Source organism: Phaenicophaeus curvirostris, chromosome Z (assembly GCF_032191515.1).
Source record: "Phaenicophaeus curvirostris isolate KB17595 chromosome Z, BPBGC_Pcur_1.0, whole genome shotgun sequence".
NCBI classification, from domain to species: domain Eukaryota; kingdom Metazoa; phylum Chordata; class Aves; order Cuculiformes; family Cuculidae; genus Phaenicophaeus; species Phaenicophaeus curvirostris.
The window spans coordinates 47725189-47752426 of NC_091431.1; the positions used below are offsets into that span (position 1 = coordinate 47725189).

Consider the following 27238-nt stretch of genomic DNA (forward strand, 5'->3'; position numbering starts at 1 on the left):
TTAAAAATATTTTTGCTTGGAAAAACATTTGTGATCAGTTTCTTATTTCCTCTCATTTGTGTCAAACTGCTTACAAAGTGCATACAAGCATATATTTCCACCCATTTAGTAAGTATTATCTACAGTGAAATGAAATGCAGGAACAATTATGCCTCACTTGTATGCAGTTTCCATTTCTTTTCCTTAGCAGTATGTGGCCAAAAGAAAGCCACCACTGACCTGTCAAAAGCCCTACTAGCAGACTTTCTCCTTTGGAATCAAATGGAAAAACAACTATGAAGCTGAAAAAGCAAGATGTTCTTATATTTCTGGCACCACAATTTAATAAATACTGAAAATCAACTTAAGAGTGGGTAGAATGAGTGTTGTGCATGCTTGCCCCAGTAAGGCTGCTCACAACCAGAACCACGGCATGCAAATTACAGCTCATAATCAAATGCAACTCACAAAGATGCTCTTTAAAAAAAAATCATGTGTGGGGGATAAGAATTAAAAGAACCTGCAGAATCACTAGGTTGGAAAGACCCACCGGATCATCGAGTCCAACCATTCCTATCAAACACTAAACCATGCCCCTCAGCACCTCATCCACCTGTCTTTTAAATACCTCCTGCGATGGTGACTCAACCACCTCCCTGGACAACCTGTTCCAGTGCCCAATGACCCTTGCAGTGAAAACATTTTTTTCTGATGTCCAGCCTGGACCTCCCCTGGTGGAGCCTGAGGCCATTCCTTCCTGTCCTCTTGTCTTACATAGTGGTTCCTCTGTATTTAACAACCGCCATCAGGAATCCAGCTATGCAGGGAGATGATTTATTCTGGTTAAACATATTTAATACTTCTTCCTTTTTGGCACTAATTGCAGTAATACCTGGTGGGCTTGTCCCCACCATCAAAATGACAATGCGTAAAAATACTTAAAAATATAATACCTGTGTTTGACATGTAGTTATGTACTGCATAACTTTGGCTGGGCTATAAATAAGAATTATTTGCTTTGCATGTTTGGAAGAGTACTAGTTGGCATAAATAATTACTAGTTAGATTAGTAATGGCTAATTACATTACTCACCATTTTAGAACAGTTAAAATCTGGCAACTAGAGGAAATAGCTGGAAATAGTCTGAATCAAATCCATTTCACATACAGAAAGAAATACTCTCTCTGGGCACGAATTTAAACACTTTGGCTTTAATGATGCAGTGATCAAAATGCTAAGCACCAGAGACATCAGACATCAGAAGCCTACCAGGAAACATTGATAGGGCACCACAACCCTGCCTTGCAATTTTCTTACCAGCTTTATTAAAATGTGGTCAACAGCTACCTGCTATAGGGAGGAGGCTTTGTGAAGATAAATGGTACGCACGGTGCAAGTCCTCACTTTCAAGTCTCACAAACAGAAAAGAGACTAGGTAGATGAAGACCTCTGTAAGTAATAAAGCTATCAGCATCCTGGGACTCTTGAATTCAGCTATTATCTAAACAAAGCTAATGCCAATCAGCAGTAGCATTGAACTGGCACCTAGACAGAAAACATCAAACTCTTGATGCAGCGCAGAAAGGAATAGTGGATTTGTAGGGAAGCTGAAGGACTCTAAGGTATGACATATCATTCCTTTTTCTCCACTTAATTTTAACAATCAGGAAAGGGAAGCTACACTTACAGCTTTCCTTCCCCTGAAATAAAATGTAAAGGAAAATCGTCAGAAGATCTAAAATAAAGTTTGGGTAGTAAGTCTGACTTCGCAACATGCATATGCATCATCCGGAGCTCAAATCTGGCATACAAATTCCTTATTCTAAAAAAAGAACATCCATCTCTAGTAAAATCATTCCTTTCAAAAGGCTAAAAAGCATTTGAACTGTACATATAAACTAATTTTGCTTTCTGAAAACATAGTATACATATTACATATCTGTAATATAAGTGATATAATTCAATGAGTATCCACTTCTGTGAGCATTCCTAATTTTAGAGGAAAGGGAAAACAGGCTAAAAGAATCAGAGTTGGAGCAAAGTGCGACAATAATACTGGACTGATGTCTTTCAATACACTTTCTTCTAAATAAGTTTCTTAGATGGTAAGATTAGATCAAGATACAAGCCTGCAAAGGCACCTAAATCTCAGTTTAATAAATAATTGCAAAAAATCCCAGATTAAAATGTGTCACGGTGAATGGAGTCTGCAAAGGTGATACATGTGCTTTACAGCAGAAAATGAGGATCAACTATGTAACTGGAAATTCATTTCCAAGTCTTTGAACCTAGGGTCTTGGTATTGAAAATAATCATATCTAGGTATTTCTGCCCCACTATTCCCTATGGAAATGTTCCAGAACCCTTAGCTAGCAACCTGAATGTATTAATGTTTACACTCATATAACCTTGTGATCACCATCCTGTATTTTTACACACTTCTACACCCTTTCTGTGTTTATGCTTCTCTTCTTTCCCAGGTGAATTTACTGAGAGCAATCATTTCCTCTCAGATTGAGCTGTGTTCGCACGAACAAATGAACCTGCTTCCTCTTGCTACACTCTCCCATGCTATTTGTCATTGAAATAATTATTTATGCTTGTCTCAGTGTAAACTAATCTTTCCTGAATGGAAAAGTATACAGCAACTCAGAAGCATTAATGGTATCACATATAACGGCACATGAGTACACATATAATGAGTATTTCCTTATCCACACAGGCAATAGCGTCAGCACCAGACTCCTGGGCTTTTTTTTTTTTGTCATGGCTGGGCAATAGTGATGGCTTGTAGTTAACTTTGATCAATAATTCCTTTGCCCAGGTCATTCTTTTTCTGTCATTTCCACACGATGAGCTTCCAACTTAAGGAGAAGTTTCCCATTTTTAGTCTGTAAGAACTTCATAATCAAGTCCAAAGTACTATATTTCACGTCAGTTCTACTCCACACTTAACTGTCTTCAGTCCTCCATGAATACCATCTCAAAGCCGATAATTTAGAACTTTACATTTTGGCTAGGACGCTTCTCATTTTATCACATCATAATATATGCCAACATCAATTCTTCAAGAACATCCACTTTTTTTCCAGCTTGATAGTTCCTTCTTTAATAGTGCCTTCAGTTAGATCTTTTTCCTTGTTTTCACTCAGATTAGAGGGCTTACTCATTAGATCTCCTCTTTCTTTCATAATAGCTCATAATTTTCCTGTGGTAACCTAACAAATGATTTACCAACATTATAGATTCACGGAATGGTTTGAGTCTGAAGGGACCTTTGAAGATAACCTACTACAACTTCCCTGTAGTGGCAGGGCAAGGACAACTTCCACTAGATTAGGCGACTAGAAGTCAGAGGATTCCAATCGTTTTTTCTACCTCATGTCTGCTTCACTACATATTTATTCTCCATTCTAAGCCATTAAAGATGACACCTAGATTACCTCAGCATCATCTATGATGGGAAAGCAATGTAGAATAGAAAAAATCTGTCCTACTGATCTGTACATATGGCACTGCTCTGCATCTACAGTTGGCAACACGTTACATGGTTTGATACTTAAAGCTCAGTAATAACAGCACAAGCATTGTTTAAAAGGTAGCGATGAATTCAACAAGCATTTTTACTTCTCGACTATATCGAGCACTTATCCTACAATTCTTCAAATTGAGTTACTAGTATTTGTTTCAGGATTAACAAAGACAAATACAAAGATATGAAACAGAAATGCCTATCAACATAATGAAAAGCATAAAGCACATCAGCCAGTGCTGGAATCCAAAGCACAGCAGCCTGCAAGAAGTATGTATTGTCAACTTGACTTCAATAGCTCTCGCATCAAAAGAATCCAAACAGTCAGAGTTGAACATTTTCACAATCCCTCACACCTCCGTCCTTTTTTCTCCTTTTTTACTATTTCCTGTATTACACTGTAGACAGTCCAGTTTTGAGGATTTCAGGATGCTAATGCAGTTAGGCTGCTTGTCAAGTCAAATCTCAGCATAAATTCTGAGAGTTTCTCTCCTTGAGTGTGTTCCTAGTTCTCTACAAAGATCCAAAGAAACTCATCTTGTAGCTATAAGTATCTTTGTAAGAACTATTAAATTTGTCATTAATGGAATGTTTTACTAAAATCAGTATCATGCTGGAATGTGAATAAAAGGAAATATGAGAGTTACTACACAGTACAGCATAAAGGAGGAAAATCTAAAGAAAAAGCTTGAATTTGCATAGGGGACATGACAGAGATAAACAGTAAATTCACCTCAGTACTACCTTCCACTGTCTTGCATGGAGTTCTTTAAGAGGGATTTCCAAGGCACTGGATATCTACCTCTGAATTTCCTTTTCAAAGAAATCATATGCTGCATTTTTCTGCACTGAACATTTACCTCAAATGTTGCCAATTTGTCTGTTTAGTCTTATTTTGACCTCCATATAATAACTGCTTAGCTCAAACTTCAGTTTATTAGACCTTAGTGCTTGTATTATTGTAGCTTCTAGCTTTCTCAGACATAGGCAGTAAAGCCTATTTTGTTGGATGCTTTTTCAATAAGGAAGGAAAGGATTGTTCAAGTGCCTGCAACAGAAGTCAAATACAATACAGTTAAGAAAGCATTTGCCCTGCATCAACATTATACAGAATTGCCACACAAAAGCAGCCTGGTACTCCAGACTTCTGTGAGCAGCATGGAAAAATGTTCTGGTTCGGTTTGGGTTTTTTTTTTAGAAAGAAGTATTTTAGTAAGAACAGAGAAGTGCTTCTGCACTGGCAAGGAGTGCTCCTCAAAAGCAAAGAGAGGCGTGAGATAAAGCACATAGGTTTCTTAGTTTAACAATGCATTCTCTTGATTTTTTTTTTATTTTTGCCCGCTGGCTTATTAACTGTAACAAAGCTTACTACTGAAGATTGTAGAATTGGTTTTGACAAAGTAGCTCTGGCCATAGTCAGTAAGATTTTGCTTGGTTATCACCTGACCACCTCTAGTACGCTATCACCTCTCCATGATCTGGATTAGCCCTCTGGACTTCCACAAAGTGGAGGTAAAACATCTGTTAGCACTGCAAATTTAAGCTAAAGACAAAGATGATTTTAAGCATTCAAGCATTAAATACATGAAAAACTTCTTTTTCCCAGATGAAGCTCATGGCCTACTTTTCTTTCAATTAACCTGTCCCTGTATACTTGCCCAATTCCTTTCATGCACACAAAAGCCCAGGGCTGAACAAACACGAAATCCCAACAAAGCTGAAAGGTTGCAACCTCACTTAATTCTATTGGTGCAGATCCTGAAAATTTTCACTGAACTCCAGGACAACCTCAGCCACAAAGATTTTAAGATACTAAAGCCTCCTGATGCCTAAATTTGCAATTCTGTTCTGTCTCTACTTTCACAGGACTATGTGGTTTGATGCCCATAAAAAAAATCAGAATAAAGGAACTTTTAAGTCTTCTGCATAGCTCATCACACTGAAGCACTCAGCTTAACACACACTTTTAATTCCTACAGTATAGAGCTCCATATACTTTTAAAGTGTTAACTAGCTCTGACTTGCATATATGTGGTCTACTGGGAGAGGAAATATTTTGCTCTGTCACTACATAATAGCACAGTGGTTAACTTGTTTGACAGAGATCAGATATGGACTTCCTGGGGCATAAGTGGCAGATAAAAATCTTTTAACTTCCCCAGTAAGTATCAGTTATTAACAGTAGCTATCTCCTATGGGGGATAGCAGAAGAAACATTGCTTGCTATTTTAAAAATGAAAAGTAGGCACCATGATTAGATGTACTTGGCTTCAGAAGGCTCAAGGCCAATGATCCAAAAAGAAGAGATGCCTCCTTGAAGGCCTGACTGGAGTACCTGAACTTTAAACACTTCCCCCTCTCATCTATTCTCTTAGCTGAGAGTCATAGCAAGCTGAATACACTGAGTCTGTAGCTTCTTCCTCATCATGTTCATTGCTGTCAATCCTGTTCTAATGGAATAAGCTTTTTGATTATGTATTTGAGAGAGATCACAGATCACAGAATGCTTCATTTCGACAGTTAAGTGCCAAAACAGAAAGGCATCACATCTTTAACGGATACTGCCCAAGTTAACCCTGTACAGGCAGATCCAGGACAGCAGCTGCAAAAAAATGAAGTGAACCATGTTATTTTAAGTCACAGACTGAAAGCTGGTTTACATGCAAAAATTACATTGCTACACTTTGGCAGGTCACCTAATGCAAGTACTTCTTGTTTTTCTTTGTACGCATTTTAAAGGATAAGTACACAAGAAGGCTTTACTAATTTTTGGCAAAGAGAAGTTGAGTTTAAAAATACAACTTTCTCAAACAAGTCCGATTCAAAGATACTATTAACTAATTCTCAATTTCTTCCTCATGAAGCATAGATGATTTTCAGTTCGAAAACCTGAAAAACAGAAGTCTTCAAATGACATTTCAGATGATAAGTTTGGTGGGGTTTTTTGCTATTTAGCATTTTGTTATACTGAAAACAGAGTTTTCTTGACAAACAGGCTCCCATCTCAGCTGCAGACAACATATTATGTCCAGTATTTCTACAGTTCTTCCTTTGGCAGCTCAGAGGCTCATGATATGAGCCCTACATTTATTGAACAGTCCTTCAGGTCATGGTGAGATGTATGTTCACTTGTATTTATATACCTGTAGACACTTGTATTAATATACCTGTAGCCACATATTTGAAAAGATTAACCTTAACACACACTGCACCACTAAAATGAAGAAAAATTCCACTCAAGCTAATTGTGAAGTACACCTCCTAAGCAGAATGACTTAATTTCTAAGCAGCTCTATGCCTACTTCTTATATTTTTATTTCAACAACTTTGCGTCAGAGGTGTCTCTATAAAACCCTCTGCAGATTGAGACTTACATGATCAGGCCCTAAGAGGAACTACTTTTCAGAAATGTTGTGTCAGCAAATCCTTCTAAAGACCAAAACCAAAAATCAAGCTGTTACAAACACAGAGAGAGATAACAACAGAGAGGGAAATAACACATGCAATAGAAAGAAAATATCTTGAAGCTCACCTGTCTTTGTAGTTTATCACAGTATCAATTATAGCATTCATTTGTTTTGTCAGTTTGGGCGGATTGGGTGACAATTTCTCTGCAGGAGGTCTTCCTCTCCTCTTCTTTGCTTTCTCTCCATCCTCTTTCCCAGAATCTTTATCCACATTTCTTCTTCTCTTCCGTTTTTTAAGCCGGACCTCCTCTTCCATTTCTTCCAAATTACCGTCTTCAATTGCCTGACAACCATGGATTCAAAAAGTATGATTTTTTTTAAAAAAGAGATACCACAAAGGGAAATAACAAGCTGTATTTAAAAACAAAAACACAACCCCACAGGATGCAGATAATTCAGCTCAAAATGTTCAGCTTACTTATGAGTTACTGGCAATCAAAGAGACACTAAACATAGATTTGTTCTAAGAATTCCACTATCATCTAGACAGATGTATGTTTATCTGAACCTTGAATTCCACACCAACTCACAGTTTTATACACAATAATGGCCTGCAGTACTGTGTCAGTAAGTGTACAACAAACATTCGCTTGTTCACGTCAGTGGCAGTTCTGGCTTATGTAGTTCCATGCAAAACAGACTGTGATATCACATGTTTTCAAACAGGACAGTATAAACTGCACTCTCAAAGCCAGATCACACAGTTCTTTGTGCACACAAACAACACACAAGATATTTGTGCTGTAATAACTCAACTTCCCTTCCCAATAACTTAACGAACTTCCAATTACCTAATTATTAAAATTATCTCTAAAACATAAATTTTTCTGCTAGAATAGCAACCAACACATAGGGAGAAGCACTGACAGTAAAGTGTTTTACTGTAAAAAGCACTCATAACACGGCTTGCACAAAAAAAAACCAAACAAAAAAAAAAACAAAGAAAGAAAGAAAAAACAACCAACCCTATCCCACATGCAGTCACAAACAATAAACACCACTTTCAAATACCTGGATATATGCTTTTAACCAGACCCCGCAGCACTATGTAGGAGTATAAGAAATCGCTACAAAAAACCCAACTAGAAATAAAGGGAACATATATACGCACTATCAGATCCATGTAATAAAGCAAGAAGCTGAACTTTCCTTGATTCCGGAAAGCCAACAAAAGAAAAGAAATAAAAATAATGGATCATAAGAGAACAGAAATGAAAAATAAAAAAAATAGAAAAAAATCTTAAAACTATGCTCTCTGATTAAAGCTTTCTCAGAACATAACTGATGTTCATATTTGCCCCTCTTGCCTCTCAATATTGCTTTAAGTACATGCAAATGCTAATCAAACATTTCTGGTAGCTGAAAGAGCTCTAATCGTAAGGCAATTACCTTCATTTCTCCACAGCACCAAACATGGCTAATATTTATGATCATGTGAACATAACAATCAATATAAAAAGCGTGATTATAGCCCAGAAATAATTTTTCTCAATTGTGTACAATGTCTCTTCAAAAACGTTTTGTGAACAAAACCTGATGCACAACACAAAAAAACCTGGCATGTTAAAAACACCAGTGGGATTTCAAAATCTGTTTCCTAGGCATCCTCCGATGTGCAAATCCACAGAACAAGCACTAATGCAGAATCCTGAGGGACAGCATGAAACTAGGCCTTAATAATCAAAAGACAATTTACATCATGCTTCCACAGCATTCGGATATCCACTATGAAGGAGGCTTGAGATCTGATAAGTTAGGAAGAAAAAAGAAGGAAAAAATAATAATCTGCACACAGATTCATTAATATTCATTTGTCTAAAGCAGGACACCCACTATAAACCTCTGCAGTAAATGAAAATTAAGAAAAGGAAATTTCTCCGCATTTCTTGGAAGCTAGAAAAGCTAGTAATAAATACAGCATGCAAGGCTGTCAACAGTTAATGTCACTGCTCTCCTTAAGCACTCAGTTGTACACTGAAACACTGAGAACACCGACTTTTGATGTGTTACACACCTACACATGCCTGTGACGTAGTTCTACTGAATCTTCAAGACGGCAATGAAAAAGGATATTTACCTTACCACTATCAGCAGGCCGGCTATCGGAAATCACAGTTAGTGGGGATAAAATTAACAAGCCAGCAAAGCAGCGAGCTGCTAGTCTCTTCATCAGCTGATCAGGAAAAAAAAGAGAGCTGGGGAAAGGCTATGTTTTCATATACAAGTAATTTTATTTTACTGAAAATTTAATACTGAAAGGATTGTGGATACTCAAATCTGCTGTTTCATTCTACCTACCACAAGGCCTGAAGCCTTCCTCCTTCAGCCTGCTTTAATATTGACAACTACTTATCATACTTCTTCCTGTATTATTCTAGGCATTCAAAGCAGATTTTCAGCTGGGCAGCTACTGGTTCTTGTTAGCATTTTAATTATAATAGCACAATTAGATAATTTCTGATGCAATTTTAAAACTGAAACAGGTTTCATGCATTTTAAAGATGAATTTATTACAACAAACGTATTCCTACTGCTCTGCAATGAACAGATCAGGTTTTGGTTATTGAAACTGATTTTAAAAACCTATTCTGAATTACCAGAAATAAAAAAACACAAAACAAGATAAGTTATTATTTTGTCAACTTTAGTAACACTTTGTGGTCCCTCAGAAAACTGGGTATTCATTTAACTAAAATATGTTTATATTTTTGCTTGCTTGACAGATTTTCTACTACCAAAAAAATAACAGGTGCTGTCATCACAGTTTACTAACACCTCATTTTAGAATTCTGCATAAAATTCTTGCTTCGTTAGGTAGTATTTTTGAAAAAAAAATTAAGACAAAGAGAAAATACAAAAGGAAGATTTTTTAAATTCTGCATATAGCAATGTAGTAAAGACAAAAAAATAAAAACAAAATCCAAGTAAACTAACAAATACACACTCTTAATATTAGTGACTAGAAGATATCAAATTAACACTTAGCACACTACAGATCTACAAACAAATATTAAACTGTCTATTTTGTAAGTAATATATACATCAATTTCTATACTCAGCTTTCAAAATTTATATGCATGAATGTAAACTTGGCCAGTTTTCTGTAAGACTTTAGTGATACCACTTGAAAACAAGCATGACAAAACCAGCAGTCCAAAAATGTTGTTATCATAACACCTAGCATTACTTCTCAAGCAGCAAATTTATATTTTGTGTATGAACAGCAGTATTTCAAAATAAATATAAGTAATTTATGCTGCCTCAAAAGATGGCTTAAAACTGTATCACAGAAATCTATTATCAGCAGAGATAATAATGTGCATACCTCTACACATATGATCCATGCATGTGTGCTTGAGCAATAAAATATTTATTAAACTAATCCATCTGACTGAGATCTTAGAAAAGCTTACTGTCCTAGGGTGGAAGTGCCACATTGAAGAGAATGCCCTTCTAAACCTTTACCAGTACAGTAAGGACACAAGTCTCCAGTTCCTGACAGATGCTGGGCTGTGCAAGATAGCTCAGACATCGCCCATGCTTAAATGCCTCTCAATTAGTGAGGTAAACAGCAAGAGAGTCAAGGAAAATAGTATACAAATAAAAATTTAACACTTTCCTTCCCTTGCAGGAACAACACAATAAAGTTTGGAGACTTCATTTTTTTAAAGAAAGCTGTGAAAATTTAACACCAAATATTGCAAAGGGTTAGGCACCTCATGAACGGCAGAGATGCCAGTGGAAGTGTGTTAATGTTAAATACAGTACTGACAAAACTTTTCTGCCTTTCTGAATCTTATTGCTGGATCCTGATTCATGCACACAAAGCAATTTCCTTGGTAAAGAGCTAGTTTTAAGAAAGAGTATACTGATCATGGATTAAAGAAAGCAAACTGCATCCTCCAAAAATAAGCACTCCCCATACCCACTTAAAAGTAACTTTTTCAGAAAGTAAGTAGAAGCTACTCCTGAGACAGTATGGCTTCCTATTGCTGCTTGCAATTACATTTTTCTCTTCATAAAGAAAAACAGCTGTTTGAGGTGTGCATTCTTAGGGAACGTGGATACAGCAATACCAGTACTACAGAAAAAGAAATAAAGATCAAATGCAATGGCTTTGTCCCTTTGAAGAGCAGGACATTATGTATATATTCTTCTTGAGAGCACAATATAGCAGGTGCACTGAACACCCTTTCAGTTGAGAACAAGCACTAAGAGCTACAGCTTCTGCAAGTCAACAATTGTGTGAGTCTTCTATTAGTTTTAAATTCATTTTACAAGAATTAGGTAACTCAAGTGTGGTCACACAGTGAATCAATGGGGGTGCTCAGCATAAAATCAGTTTTGCTGTCTAAGGCCTACCTCTAGTATTTAGATGACACAACATCGTAAGATAGATATTTTTCCTTTGATTAGAGATAACTACAATATTGAGAAAGTTAAGGCATAGTGAAAGCTACTGCTACTACTTACAGTCAAAGAAACTATACACACAAACTGAAAGTGGTACAGAATCATGTAATAAATCTACTTGGTAACAATAAAAATACGTTCAGGTTAAACGGGAAGTGGACACAGGGTAACAGATCTCTTCCTGCACCGCTCTAATTTTACCTTAATGAAATGAACATTACGACAGCTTGCCCCCTTCCCTTCAAACATCAATGCCCTGTGTCTCTCTAACTTGCAATGTCATATCTCTAGTGAATAACATTACCATGTGATCTGATTTGCTAACATGCTAATTAAACTCCATGTTTCCACAGAAAGCATATAAAACATAGGTGAACAGAAAAAGTCAGCTTCCCAACTCCCTGAACACAAGTACTAGCGCAACTGTGCAAGATTTCTAAAAAATGACTTTTTCCAGGAACAACAAATAACTTACCTAGGCATAGTACTCACTAATGGCCAATAGACACTAAGCTTAAGGGCTCGTAAGCACTTGAAACCAAAAATATATCAATAATGAAGTAGTGAACCACAGATCACTGCTTTGCAAAATGAAGTTCCCGCTTACCAATTTGTAAGAGAAGGAAGAAGAAAACCCACCCTACAGAAGGCTCATAATGAACATTGAAAGCACTGAACTGTTACCTACCTGCCCCTAATTTCTCTCTTCAGCATAACTCTTCAAGTCCTGTACTGCTATTCTACTACGTTTTATTCTTGTCTTGCTCTGTTTGAAATCCTGCCCCTCTTTATTTTACATTTTTGTTCTCAGATTATACCTGATAACTGACAAAGACTTCAATTTTCCAACCTGAATTTCACCTTCTCCAAAACCTCTCTTCAAAATCCAGTACTCCTGCTTAGTTTCTCAAGAGTGGAATTACTAATGTCTGGGAATGTTTCTAATTTGCACACCTTGGAATTACTTCTTGGCTCTTTGGAGTAAAACTCTCTTGCTACTACAGCACTGAGGTTCAGTATACTACAGACAGACTATGAAGGCAGCCGTAGCACTTGACAATTAAATAAAAAGGCATAAGATACCTATCACAACTATCAACAGTGCAATGACTAAATACCTGAAGATAATTTTAAGGATTAATGAGGAGTTGTTTAAACTGAACTTCTGCTCCTTCCTGGACAGTACTGCACAACAGGTTTACCAGACAAGTTTTGCTGGGACTAAGCTAAAACAGAGTATGGATTAAAATCTGCCAAAGGCAAAGAACTAGTGAGCACATCTAGTTTTTCCTTGCTTTCATTGCTCACTCATTCTCCTCCCTAAAAGAAATATTCCAAAACTTTTCAATCCAGCATTTCAACATAAACAAAAGTACTGTTCTTTTTAAAAATGCAAACAAAATGCAATCATTGCAAAAACACATGAACTTGTAATAAATGGTCTTCTCAGATACATAGAACTTGAACAAAACAAGGAAACCTGAGTCCTCCAGTCACATATTCATCAGTCAGTTCATCTTCACAAGGTTGAAACCTGCTTCTTTTTGAGAAGTGGAAGAAGATAAGATTGTCTTGTGTTTTGCATTTGAAAACTATTACTAGCTGCTAATTATTTGCATAGAAACTCCAGGTGCCTATTTTTAATTAAACATTAAGGAAAACAATAATGCAAATTATAAACAGTTTCCCTTCACACTTCAATTTAAAGACTGATGCCAAAAAGATCTAATAGAAACATGGAAGAATATACTTACCAAAGACAAATAGTCACAAGCAAAGCAACAGAGCACTACATTAAAAAAAAAAGTATCTATTTAAAATATTTATGGGATCAAAGCTTTTACTTCCAGTGTTTTCTCTCTGTTCTGAGAAAAATATTTTAGATAAAATACCCTAATATTTAATGTAAACTATCTTAATGCTTAAACTTAATCTTTAATGTGATAATCCGTAAGTAAAGCATTGGAGAGGACCAACATTGACAAATTTGCTCCAAGCTACAGCAAACTCCATTGTCAAGGGCATACATTTTCTTCCATTTAAACGTAAATTCTGGTTAAAAAATATATACCAATAATTAGTTTCAATCCTCTTGTCCCCAAAAGGTAAACAATGATTTTAAGTGCAACCACTTCAACTGATTTTGCACCTATGAGCTTTTCATAAACTTTGGGGACAGAAAGACAAGACAACACAATAACTACCAACCAGGACCCACAGCCTGCTCAAGACGCACTAATAAAGTGCTCCATTAAGGTGAAGGAACTCAGTGATAAAAAGGCACAGCTGTATCATGCTGGCTATAAAGATCATTTATTTAATTAATTAGAGCATTGAGAAAATACATACCCGCTGTATTAAGACACTGAATGTGGAACTACCAAAAAAATTGTCACTACGTTGTGGTCTACACCTACTCAGCCATGCTCTTAAAAGATCTAAAGAACTATCTCTAGTTGTCTTTTGCAGTTTTCAAAAGGAAGTGTGATTTACCCCTCCCATTTTGGGGTAACCACATCAGTGGACATAGGATGTAATCTATCCAGACTTCTTTAAAGCCTCTGACACGGTCCCCCACAACAACCTTGTCTCTAAATTGGATATTGATTTGATGCGCAGACTGTTTGGTGGATAAGAAATTGGTTGGATGGTCGCATTCAGAGAGTGGTGGTCAATGGCTTGATGTCCAGATGGAGATTCATGACAAGTGGTGTCCCTCAGGGAGCCATACTGGGACCAGTGCTGTTTAATACCTTCATCACTCATATAGACAGCAAAAAACACTTGCAACTTGAGCAAGTTTGCAGATGACAACAAGCTAAGTGGTGCAGTTGCCACACCAGAAGGATGGGATGTTATCCAGAAGAACCTGGATGAGCTGTAAAACAGGGCCTGTGTGAACCCCATGAGGTTCAACAAGGTCAAGTGCAAAGTCCTACACGTGGGTCAGAGTGATCCATGGTTTCAATACAGGATGGGGTATGATGTAACTGGGAACTGACCTGTGGAGAAGGACTTGGGGGTGCTGACTGATGAGAGGCTTGAAATGAGCCTGCAATGCATGCTCGCAGCCCAGAGGGCCAACCACATCCTAGGCTGCATCAAAAGAAGTGTGGCCAGCAGTTCAACGCAGGTGATTCTCCCCCTGTACTCTGCTCTTGTGAGACCCCACCTGGAGTGTCCAGTTCTGGAATCCTCAATATAAGAAAGATACAGAACTGTTGGAACGGGTCCAGAGGAGGGCTACAAGGATGATCAGAACTCTGGAGCACCTCTGCTGTGTGGACAGGCTGAGAGAGCTGGGATTGTTCAGCTTGGAGAAGAGAAGGCTCCAGGGAGACCTTATAGTGGCCTTCCAGTACCTGAAGGTAGACTACAAGAAAGCCGGGTAGGGCCTTTTTACAAAGTCATGTAGTGATAAGACTACAGGGAATGGCTATAAATTGCAAAGGGGCAGATTTAGACTAAACATAACGAAAAAATTCTTCACAATGAGAGTGGTGAAGCACTGGGACTGGTTGCCTGGGGAAGCTGTGGATGTCCCATCCCTGAAAGTGTCCAAGGCCAGGCTAGATGGGGACTTGGGCAGCCTGACCTAGTGGGAGGTGTGCCTGCCCATGGCAGGGGGTTGGAACCAGATGATCTTTAAGGTCCCTTCCAATCCAAACCGTTCTGTGATCCTATGATTTGACATACATTTGTACTTTATATCCTGTTAAGATTAATTTGAACAGACTCTTGATCAAGCCAATCTAACACAGCAGCAACAGAAGGAGAAATCCAAACAAATTCTATACAGGAAATTATTGGTATCAACCTCTTACTCTTTATCACTGAACTGTTTTGTTGTGATCTTCTCCTCTTATTTTTAGAAAGCCAGAAATGCTTGCTGCTTCTCACAAGTTTTAATCCATGGTTGCCAAGGTATACAAATTTGGTATATCAGAGATGAACAGCTGTTTCAAAGAAAATGCAGTTTATCTTAGTCTGATCTTAACAATACTACTCACATCTTTGAAAAACACAGGTGTTTATATAACACTATTATTCTATTTTTTTCTAAGGGAAAATGTAAGAACAATTCCAACCAAACCTATGTTAATTTTTGTTACAGTAGTTTACATATAGCATCATACGAACAAAATCACAGACTGAAAAAAAAGAACCCTGTGAAAATATGTCAAGATGTTTTACTGATAAGAAACCCCTCTGAAACAGCTGTTCAGATTTCCTGATGAGCAAGTTCTCATACAAAACCATTTCAAGAACACTAAAAATGGCCTTACTGAGATTATCTCTCAAATACTGAAGCATTATTTCAAAGTACTTTGCTGGTTTCCAAAATAAAGACTCTCAACCCTGCCTCCAGATTCTGATGAAGACACCTAGAGCGTGAATCAGGTTCTTTCTTTATAAACTGACAAACCCATCTTGCTAATATAGAGAGCCACATCTAGCTGCATTTAAACTCCCTCTCATAGATCAAAAGCCAAGAAAAGACCCCTTCATCGAAACTGCTTCACTGGTTTTTAATTTCACTACAACTTAAAACTGGCCATTTTTTTCCTTTTTCTTAGACTCTGAACTGAATTTCCTGAAAAGGGCACGCAAGACAGACAGAATACTCAAAACATAAAATTTACTTGGATCCATGAGTCCTTAAAAGTCATGTCCAACTTCCTAATCCTTCAATAAATCTGTTTCCACATACATAAAACCTAACAGCCTCACCTTGCTTACTGAAAAATAGTACCTGGGGCATTCTGATAACTGTTGGTGACAAAATAGACAATACCCTGAGACAGTGAACTTTTTAAGCCTCCAGTGAGAGTCTTTCAAACATGACTTGTTTTCCCCTACAGTTCAAGAAATTCAGTTGGATCTGCAGTTTAATACCACAGAGCAGAGTCTGGAGCAGAATGCACTTTTCTTCAAATATCCTAGGCAAAGTTACTTACTTGACTGTTAGATGGGTTTAGCATCAAGTCAAGAAACTGCAAGGTTATTTCTTTTCTCCTCCTTCACAGAATCTAAGCCTCCAATATATACTATATTAAAAGCCTCCATTACAATTAAGAAAAACAACCAGTAAAATCAAAAAGTTATGTAAAGTTACAGCTGATGAGAAAACAGTTGAAAACTTGCCCAATAATCTCGTGCTGGGTAGTCTGATTTATTACACAACATATTTACCTTAGTAAATATAAAAAAAAAGCAAATAAAGTTTATGTTACCATTACATTAAAACAGTGTTCAGTAGATATTCTTTATGTATGAAAGGGAGCACTGGTTTTCTTTAAGTAAGACTGACTAGTTTTAGATAAAATGCTTACATTTCACTTACAATTTTTACATCAGCAAAACAAGTAGTCCACAATAGCTGACTTTCGTATGTCTGCATGAGGTAAATGAGACACTGCTCATTTTGGACTCAAATATGGCCAACACGCAAAGCTACTTCATGTTAACTGCACAACTAGGGAATAAAACGTTATTCATGCCACCTAGCCAGCAATTAAATTGAATAAGAAGCTGAATCTAGGTGGAACATTCTTAAGAGTCTTGTAACTACTCAAACAAATCCTCTGATTCTTGAAGCCTGCCCTAATCAATGAAGTCCTTAGTAGATGATCCTTATAGAAATAATCTGCCATGATATCCAGTGAAGTATTTTGCAGCCCTGTTAGAAGTGGTGCAGGGATAGAATCTGCAAAAGAATGACACAGTAGGTTGGTGCAAAAATAATTGTCATTATTAACCATCAACTTTAAAGCAGTATATCTCAGCTTGGAATAAAATTTAGTAATGAAAGTAAGAACCATTAGAATTTATGCATTTTTACCAATAAGGAAACAAGTCTATTCTGGTAGCACAGATCCTAGAGTTCTGGACCTGAAGAATACTTCAATGGTGTTTATAGCTGCTGCTTGATTGTGGAAAACCTTCCCTTGCAGGAAGTTGGCGCGATGTTTGAAAATTCGTCAGGAGAGAGGTCTGGTGAATAAGCTGGGTGAGATATTGTTCCATAGCACAGTTCATGCAGCTTCTGTAGAGTAATGTGCAACACATGTGGTCAGGTATTGTCATGGGGAATATCTGGTTCTTCCAGACTGACCAGTGTTGAACATAAATGTTGCAGTTCCTAGTGCATTTTGTTGATATCCTGGGAATACTTCTGTGCTGTGATAGTTTTACTAGGATTCAAGAAGTTGTAATGGATGATTCCACTTGCTGACCATCAGTCATCACGATCATCTTCTGATGCAGCCTGGCTTTGAGGTAGTGGTTTTTTGTGTTTAACCTTGGTCCAACCACTGCAAGGAACAACGTCAGCTGTCACAGAGAATCAATTTTTTCCATCACATGTCACAATGTAATAAAGATATGGATATTTTTTGCTGCATAAAAGAAATGCAGAACAGATTCTAACACTGAGTTTTTTAAATTTATTTCCATTTAGCTCATGCGGCACCCATTTGTTGAGCTTTTTTTGATTTTCCAATTTAGTGTCAATGTTGAACAACTGTTGAATGATCAACTTTTAGTTCTGCAATCTCTCCAGTTGTCTGGCAAGGGACTTCTTCAGTAGGGGCTCTCAGCTGGTAGTCAACTATCACAGAATGATGTCTGCAATCATCTCATCTTCAGGGCTCTTGTTTCCATTACAAAATTTCTGGAACCAATGCCATGCTTGTTGATGGTCCCCTAGCCAAATGCTTGGTTAATACTGCTAACAGTTTCCTCTGCTTTATGTTCCCTTTTGAACTTATGTAACAATGTTACTCAAATTTGCTTTTTTGTTCATCTTTAATTTGACAGCGTAACATAAAAAAGAATAAACAGTGAAAACAAAATCATTACTATAAATAGACAAAGCAAATTTCATGGTTTAAAATGGTATATGAGAACACAGTCAAATGATAGTTTAACCTGAAATAAACATCACAGTTTACAATGACAAAAACGGCAATTATTTTTGCACCAACCTAATACTTCCAGAATATAAATGTGTCGTAGGATCAGGAAGCAAATTCTTCCTTCCTGGTTTATGTTTTTTTTATTTCCTTAGGAAATATGGTTGTCATGCCAACGGTTACAGAACAGCAAACTGCAGCGACAGCTAGTGCTGAAGCCTGCTTGCGTCTGACAGCTTCCCTGGGAAGCTCTTACTGAATTATGGGTTGTTCAACACAGCACCACAATCTTGATGAACACTGTGTATGTCCTGCCATTATCTTGCTTCCTCCTTCCAAACTCGGGTGCTTGACCTCCTATCAAGGAGGGAGCTGACGTTTGGTTAGCAAACAGACCTTGTGGTATATGCCTGATCCTGTGGTGATACATCCTTCGTTGTTGGATCTATCAGCAGAGGGGTCAGAGTAACTGAAAAGGAGCTGGTATTTGACGATCTCCACAGCCTGAATTGTGGCTGCTGACTGAGGCAAAACTCCTCAGAAAAGAAGAGATCTCCCCCAGGACACATAACAAAAAGAGATAGGTGAAGACTGAATATTGATATTACAGAACGAAATTGCTAGTCAGAAAGGCAAAGTATTATTCCAGAAAAATCCCATAAGATAGCTACACAGCCATAACAGCAGCTACAGAAAGAGAAAAAAAAAAAAAAAGAGGGGCATCCCTTGCTTCTGGTAAATAAAGCTCATTCTGCTGTAACACTGCAATAAAAATGCACGTGTCTACAGTTACCTTTAATTCCTAAAACACTCTTTTACCCATGTTCTGTATCATGTCACTCTCCAAAGGTAACTCATTTATTCAAAGTTTTCAGGCAATAGGCACAATTCTGTTACCTTACAAGGTACAGTGACAAAGCCACAAAATACAAACGCCTGTAAACTATTAACCACCATTTAGTATGTTTATATATTAAAGATTCTCGTGAAAACACTGTACAAGATTATTATCGCTTTTTCTATAATCTTCCAGAGACGCCATTACAGGAAAAGACAAACACCTAAATTCTCAAAGATGATACAAAAGTGATGGTTGATGCAGGGCCAATGGGTGTGACAAAGGACATACACACATATATGGAAAATAATACCATTAAAAAAGTCAAAAAACTTGACGTAAAGAGTTTAGAAAGTATTAATACTTCCTACACTTGAATTTATTTCAACACACTCTCAAGTCCACCTCAAAGCAGCAGTTAAAATAAGCATACATGGAGTCACAGTAGCAACTGTAATGTACTATGAAGAAATCTTACTTTGCTTTAACTTAGTCAACATTTTTAACCAATACGGAGGAAAAGGAACACTAATTTTTCTCAACAAAACAAAAAGCCATGTTGAAAAAGGGGTAGTATACCTACCACCAAGTTTCTGACCTGGCTTCACACAACAGTTAAACAATGAAACAATTACTATCCAGTAAATGGAGAACTGGTAAGAAATTGTTACCAGAACAGTCCTTATTTGCTCTGTATCAAATAGCCCACTGCTTTTCTGTGTTTTTAGCGTCTTTACAAAGACAGAATAGAAAGTATGCCTACTAAAATCTCAAAGAACATGCTGATCAGAAGTTCACCAGAGGACTGGCTTAAAATTCAGAATGATTTTGGTGAAGAAAACTTTGGTATCATTCAATAGGGGCATATGCTAAATCCTCTTACTAGTAAGGAATGATCAATTATATAAAACATGATTCTGAAAAGCTCGCCAGGAAGTAGACCCACAGAAAAAGGTTAAAGGCTTATACTGTATCAAAACCTTAATGTGAATCAATACCTCTACCGTTAAGAAAAATGAAATAATGGACCGTGAGGTGTAAGTATCCTGGAACTTACACAAAAGAACTCCTCCTTCTTATTCAAATAAGGCTGTACCTAGAATTTTGCTGTCTAGCTTTTGACCAGACTTGCAGAAAGACGTCATTCACACGTAGAACAGCTAGGGAAAATCAGTGGAAACCATCAAGACATACAGAAAATAGGAACTATGTGAAAAGACTGAGCAGTGGTTGTTAATGTTAAATAGCTGAACAGGGAAACAACTCTTCCACAACATGAAGAAATACTAAAAAGAGAAAGATAGCAGCTTTTTCTGCATAAGTAGAAAGAAGTACAAGCAATTTGCTTAAAATCCACCAAGAAATGACATAGGACTAGTTGATTCTGCCCAGAGTAGGAAGACGGAGTAAATGGTGGAGAGGAGTTTAGAGCTGACATTTTAACAGTAGAGTGCTTAACACAGAGCCTACTCAAGACACAAAACATGCAAGCCAAAGGTAACTTCTATGTTGCCCTAGTTAAAGCATTCCACTGTTAAAAATAATTAGCTTAAAATGACCTTGAGTAGACGTACACTATACTACAGAGACTTCCACTGTAGGAAAGGGTAAATGTTCAAGAATCCACACAGCAGTTTGTTTCTCGGTCTTTCTTCTCCATTGACTTCTTGAAAACATCAACTATTAAACTCCTGTAGTTTCAGAAACTGACTTAGATTTATAGCTGATGCATAATTGAAACCTTTCCTGTCCTAGGCTTTACAACCAGCAGCAGAAACCGGATTACCTCTCAGCATTGTATTGCACAACGCACTCTCACAAACATGTTTGTACCTGAAATAGGTTAATATTTCTACCTGTCTTTAGCAAATAATACAAAAAACCTACACTGCATATTCATTTTGGCATAGTCTGTAATTAATCTACAGCAAAACCTACCCTTGTCAAACCATGTAGACCAGACTTGCAACACTCTAGCTATATGTTTTGGAAAATGTAACAATACCAAAATTCCTCATTTTCAAAAGACTTTCCAACAATCAATCCTTACCTCCTTATCACCCTCTTCACTACCACTTTGAAAAGGTATATGCATTGACATTCATTAGGTATGTATTTCACAGAGGAACAGCAAGAATCCTTAAGTATAACAAAATCACATATTTGGTGTGAGTTAAGTTTAGACATTTGGGTCTTAAATTCTTATATAATTTACTAAGGCCAAGAGATGCTCAGGATTTGAAAATGGAACAGCATGAAAGAAAGAAGGCTTATGTGAAAGTTAACAAATTCTTAAAAGGCTTAAATTCAGGTATTTAAAAAAATTAAGCTCCTGCAGCACAGAAAGCTATAATATACACTGATTCCTGATCTTCTCCATCATAAAAATAATTCTTCATGTATCTTAACTATGGCACATATGAAAGTGCTTGAAGATACAAGAAATAGGTCATGATCCATGACAACAAATAGTTGCAACAGGAAGCTAGTGTAGTCCTGATTCAGCATTAAGTTAAGTTTTAGCAGTGCAACTTAAAACTTACTTATGACTTCAACACAGCAGCAAAAGCTGGATGGTAAGAATATTTAGTCTTTTAAGTAGTACATTGTGCTTTCCCTGGTGCAACTTCAAAAAAAGAAAAAATCCAGCACAAATGAATAAATTTCAAGTGTGAAAAAACCAACCAACTGAACCAAAAAAAGGGACAACCTACCCGCAGCCACTGTTTCTCTGTGAGAGCATCACTGTAGTCCACATCCCTGCGTTGACGGGATCCTCTACCGAATATTTTCTCTTCTTCTTCTTCACATGTAAGCCGCTCAACTTCAGCATCATCCTTAATAATCCAGGATGGTAATTCATCCTCCTCCATTAGGCGAGGCTTACGCTTGGGGTTTCTGGCATCTTCCCTGCGACGGTCCATGTCCATGCGCTGCCATGGCAGTTAGAAAAGGATAATACAGTTTTCAGGGCAAATATTAAGTGGCCCATATAAAATCCTGGCTATCTAATTATACTCGAACCTTTAAACCAAGTCTTCCACAGGTACTTCTCTTTCACAGTATTTCTAAATACTCCTAAAATGCGACTATAAGAAGCAGCTGCACTTGATGGTTGATTTTCAGTCAAGTTCACTGCTCCATAACTAGTTTTTACTGAAGTGACTGAGACAAAAGAGCACTTAAGCGATACAAAGCAGAACACAAGAACAGTGGTGATGTGTTGTGGTTGTGTTAAACACTTTGTTTTTCACCATGTTTTATGGTTTCTCTGCATTCACAAATGTGATCTGCAAATACTAATCATTCCTTGACAAAATCCCCATATAGTGATATTATTATATAATTAAAACCTATAACTGAAAACACACTAGCTCCGTCAACATGAATATCAGAAGAAAATTTAAAAGCTGGTATTAGAAAAAAGCAATCAAGAGACGGAATTAAGAAATCTAGAGAAATGCTTGCTTATATAGTGCTAGAAAACCAGCATGCTTAAACCATTGAATTTTTTTCCCAATCTTACCACTGTACTAGGCAAAAATAAAAACATACAAAAATATCAGCTAAGATTAGGTGAAGTGTTAAGAATATTAGAATGCAATGTGAAGATTTCAATTTGAAATTGGAATAATCACATAAATTTCTTTCAAGTGTGGTGAGCAATTACCTCAGAGAACAGATACGGATACTCAGGATACATTCCCATGTATATAATGTAGACTTATTGGTGAGGTGCTTTATAATCCTTCTGGGGAAGCATCCACCTCTCTCTATCAACTATAAGTTGACCTAGGCTCCTATGGTCTTGTGAATCTCATTTGTAGGCCAAATCAGATACCATAGCCTTTTGAAGAGTCATACAGCACTTAAACATTCAGTAATCATTTCGTAAGCAGAGAAAACAAAGAGGTGGCCACCAAGCATTTAATGTTCACATTTCAAAAAACAACATACATAGACTGGCACCAGAACTGGCTACAGCATTAGAACAGGCTACTGCTTTGACCAGCAAATGTTTGTAAAAAGCATTCTCAATTATGTGTATACCCTGCCCTTGTGTGCATGATGATGCACTCGTACAAGATGCCAGCTAGACATTATCAGTCCTTTACACCCCTAGCCAAGACACAGACGTCCCTAAATTCAGTGGTATTATCTATCTATAGATGCACCTCAAATTTACTGAGATTTAGTGATGTAAGACCTAAAATACTGATAAAAAGAAGGCAAACAACCCTGACTGCCAAACCTGTTTTTCAAACTTTTCTTTTATAATTAAGCAATTTACTCAAATGAAGAACAATTCTTTATTAACAATAACAATTATTTCTTAAGTCATTAATATGTAACTTCATTGTTTCTATCCCCTACGGACTTTCAACCCCCTGACTTTCAAAGCATGTTAGCTTTGCATCCTCGAATTTTTATTACCTACTTCATATTCTTTTTTACTTGCCCTCAAAACCTTCTATGTAAATTAATATGAAAAACAAATTCAGCCCTCACAGCGCTAAAACTGTCTTCAGTCTTGGTCCCTCAACTGTTTTACTGAATGATTGTTAGTAGCCTCCAAACTTAATCCAAAAAGATGGAGTGGTAGAAATTTCCTGTACAGATAAATTCATCAGCTGCTTTCAATACACAGATTAGTTCTTTCCTTCTGGGTTATTAAGAAGCTTTTTCCAGCAGCAAACCTGCTTTCAAAGAACTCAGGGTAATTTCAGCCAATCATTTGTCTAAAATTATTCCTGTTGAGTTTTAGATCAAGTGGCCACCTCTCAGTTTGTGTCATGTAAGTCACGTTACACTCAAGTAACATTAAATGAAACTTAACACAAGAGGACTAAACTGGCAAGTCAGCAATGACAAAAGGCACAGCCATGCAAAGGAAATTTGGCTTCTGCAAACTGTGCACTTGAACACCTGTCATGTAACCCCTGCACACTTGAGTAACAGTGGAGTTTTACAGATCAATCCTTGAGAAGAAATGGTGAGGGATTAGAAACCTTTGATCCTATCAATGCTTCTTTCCATGGCTACTTCCTCATACACTTTCATTTCTGCACGTTTGAGTGTTTGTCTTGTTCCACCCCGAAGAACAAAGCAGCCTGTCCAGATCTAGAAGGAATGGTGCCCTACCTCAGATACTTAAGTGTTCTCCTGTTCCTGTGTCAGTGACTCTCAAAGGTCCTCCAGCAACCCTCACAGTAAGGGCAAGAGCCATGTCTACATTGATATCTTTGTAATTATTCCATTAGTGTTTTACCAGAACTAATAAAACCAGAAATACTAATAGAAATAGTTGCTCACATTTGAACCAGTCATGAGCACTACTTTGGCAACTGTTCAACAGCCGTAGCAGTAGAGATATAGCTAACTGGGCCCTTGAAATAAACCTTCAGCAAACCCCAGTTAACTCACAAAGAAAACAACAATGTTAGTCCATTAATTTATTATCCTGTTAAGTTCCTGCAATTGTCCTTGCCAATATCCTAGACCAAATGTCAGACGAAACGTTGAAAAATAAAAATATATTGTAGAATTAGCAAGTCAAATCATGACTATCAGTTTTGCATTGTGAATTTCTTAGGACATACCAGACTCTTCTTCCAGACAAGCACTATTCCACTATACTGTCCACAAAGACCTGTGTCTTTCTGCCATGGGAGGGACTTTGTATTTAAGTAGAATACCCTTCTTTGCCCAGATAAACAATGTATGTAAATAAAGCCTATTCCTTCAAAACAGTTTTCCAAATACCAAAAGGTTAAGATCTTTGTTACAAAAGTTACAGAAGATACACTATTTATGATCATATCCTCCTTACCATAAAGAGATCAAATTCCTCCTCACGTCGAGCAATCATCTGATTCAGAGTCTCATCATCAGGAACTTCATCTTCTTCCTGGTTACACAGGTGGATAAATGTATTATAAACAAGCTAGGTGCAACTTGAAGTAATAGCCTCCATCAGGTCCATGTTGCATTGACCCTGTTCTGTCACAACAGAAGTACTCAAAATGAAACTAATACTTTTCAAATGATCAGCAATTCAAAAGTAATGTAAAATAGACATAATTAGAGTGATGACTGGTACTTCATAAACTGAGAAGTAAACTGAGAATGAGGAAATGGGCAAATACACAACCAGGAAATTCTGGGTTGCGGTTTTTTTGGGTTAGAAGCAGAGTTAGCACTTCAGTTAAAATATATGCATTTCCGCAGTGCTGTTATACACTACTACCTCAGAAACACCATTCTGCCATATGATGTCTTTGCTGTCAAAGCAAGGAGAATGAAGAAGTCCTGGTTAAATGAAAAAAAATAAAGATGTCATTATAGTGGAAAAAAGCCCCATTGAACTCCTTTCTTCTTGACCTCTACCTGGTTACAAATTAGAGATGTGAACCTCTGATTTCAGAGAAAATGAATTATGTCATAAAACCAGTTCTTGGAAAAGCAATTTAAAACTCTAGAATTCAACTAAAAATGTTAAAGCTTAAAAGCTATGATACCCATTTTAACACAAACAAGAGTCCACAATGTTCAGTTTCCTTACCGGAATAATTCTGAAAGTGCATGGCATTTCAAATCTGACATGTCAATCGAAAAAATAAAACTACAGACCGGTTACTACATAGGGCTTACTGAACGCATGTTACAGCATGCTGCAGAACTAGAATTTTTAATAGAAGTTCATGTTTTGCACTCAGTGAAATGGAGTAAGGGATGCTGCATATAGCATCCAAAAACCTAATGTTATGTAGCCTTCTTTTTTTCCCCAGTAATAAGCAGAAATGGCCTTTTTCTACATTCACACATCTGACTTTCCTTTCACTGGCAAGATTTCTACACATCAGAAATAAATACAATTCTTAATAACGCAATTCCCAATGAGCACTTCTGTACCTTAATATACATATAATTAATTTTAGCATGAAAAAAAGCAATTGGGAAAATGACAGTTCTCACTTCTAGTCAGTGCTTCTCAAATGTTCAAGAAAAGTTACACTGTTAGATACACAGAGAAAAAAAAGGGTACAGATCCTTTCTTTTATTTTAAGTCAAAAATGTGACCTTCATGGAAGTTTCACATGCTTCCCATCATCTCAACCAGAACAACTTGTGATCTGAAAAAAAATAACAGATCTCACAGCAGAAGCTGCAACAACAATGTCTGCATCATCTGTGTTTAGACTGAATAATCCTGTTGTCAAGCCGGTAGGCAAAAGAAAGAATTATCAACAACAATGCCAACAAAAAACCTCCATGAACCAGTTACTTTTAATCACCTGTCACATATTGCTATTATTCTAATATATCTTTCTAAATACACAGAATATACCTCTTAGCTTTATCTAGTACTGCTTAAAAGAAACAGACCATAAAGGAGAGGAAAGAAGAAAGAAAAATAAGGGGAGTTTTGACTCTCAAGTTTATCAAAACTACTAAGAAAGTACAATATGATGTTCTACATACCAGTGTGAATAGTTTTGATACGTAAGTCTAAAGCATGCTTAGCATGGGAATATTTAACTAAGTGGTCACTAAACAACCTCTTTACTAGATATGCTAGCCTGTATTAGGAAGTCAAAGCTGTTTTGATATTAATAACTTGTAACCGAGAGATTTACTTTTTCTTGTCAATGTCTTATTTGATGCCGAAATTTTATTTCCAGTATGGTTACAATGAAGAAGCAATGGCTGACCCAGTGCAGGATGGTGCAAATTTAATTCCTCTTACTCTCTCAGCAGTTTCAGCATTCAGGTAAAATTTTGCATACTCTCTGTTCATCAAGAAATTTGCTTCAGGTTCAGTCTGACTGTTAGGAGTCAGACTGTAATACCAATGCTTGTTTTGAAGACTGATACTGGGCTAAATCAGTGCTTGCTTCAGGACAGCAGACCAAGTGTATTGGGATAACATGCAAGAAGCATGTTGCCCTGTAGTAATTTAGGAAATAAGGCACGTCAAAGTAGACCTGAACTACAGTAACTACAGTCCTGACTTACAAAACATGTTCAGACAAATATTATTTAAGGCCTTGAAAATGTAACAAAACTGCGTCAATTTCAAGAACAAATTTACAG

At 37.0% G+C, this 27238-nt stretch overlaps 1 protein-coding gene across 3 annotated transcripts in view; it reads right to left on the reverse strand.

Annotated features, from left to right (window-relative positions):
- The window catches only part of SMARCA2 (SWI/SNF related BAF chromatin remodeling complex subunit ATPase 2), a 159054-nt gene that overhangs the window by 64299 nt on the left and 67517 nt on the right, over positions 1–27238 (reverse strand). For all 3 annotated transcript variants that reach the window (XM_069880348.1, XM_069880349.1, XM_069880350.1), the window contains exons 27-29: positions 24975–25052; positions 21859–22077; positions 7045–7262 (exon numbers count right to left, since the gene is read on the reverse strand). In XM_069880348.1, the coding sequence (XP_069736449.1) occupies positions 7045–7262; positions 21859–22077; positions 24975–25052 (515 nt within the window). The remainder of the gene's footprint in view (positions 1–7044; positions 7263–21858; positions 22078–24974; positions 25053–27238) is intronic.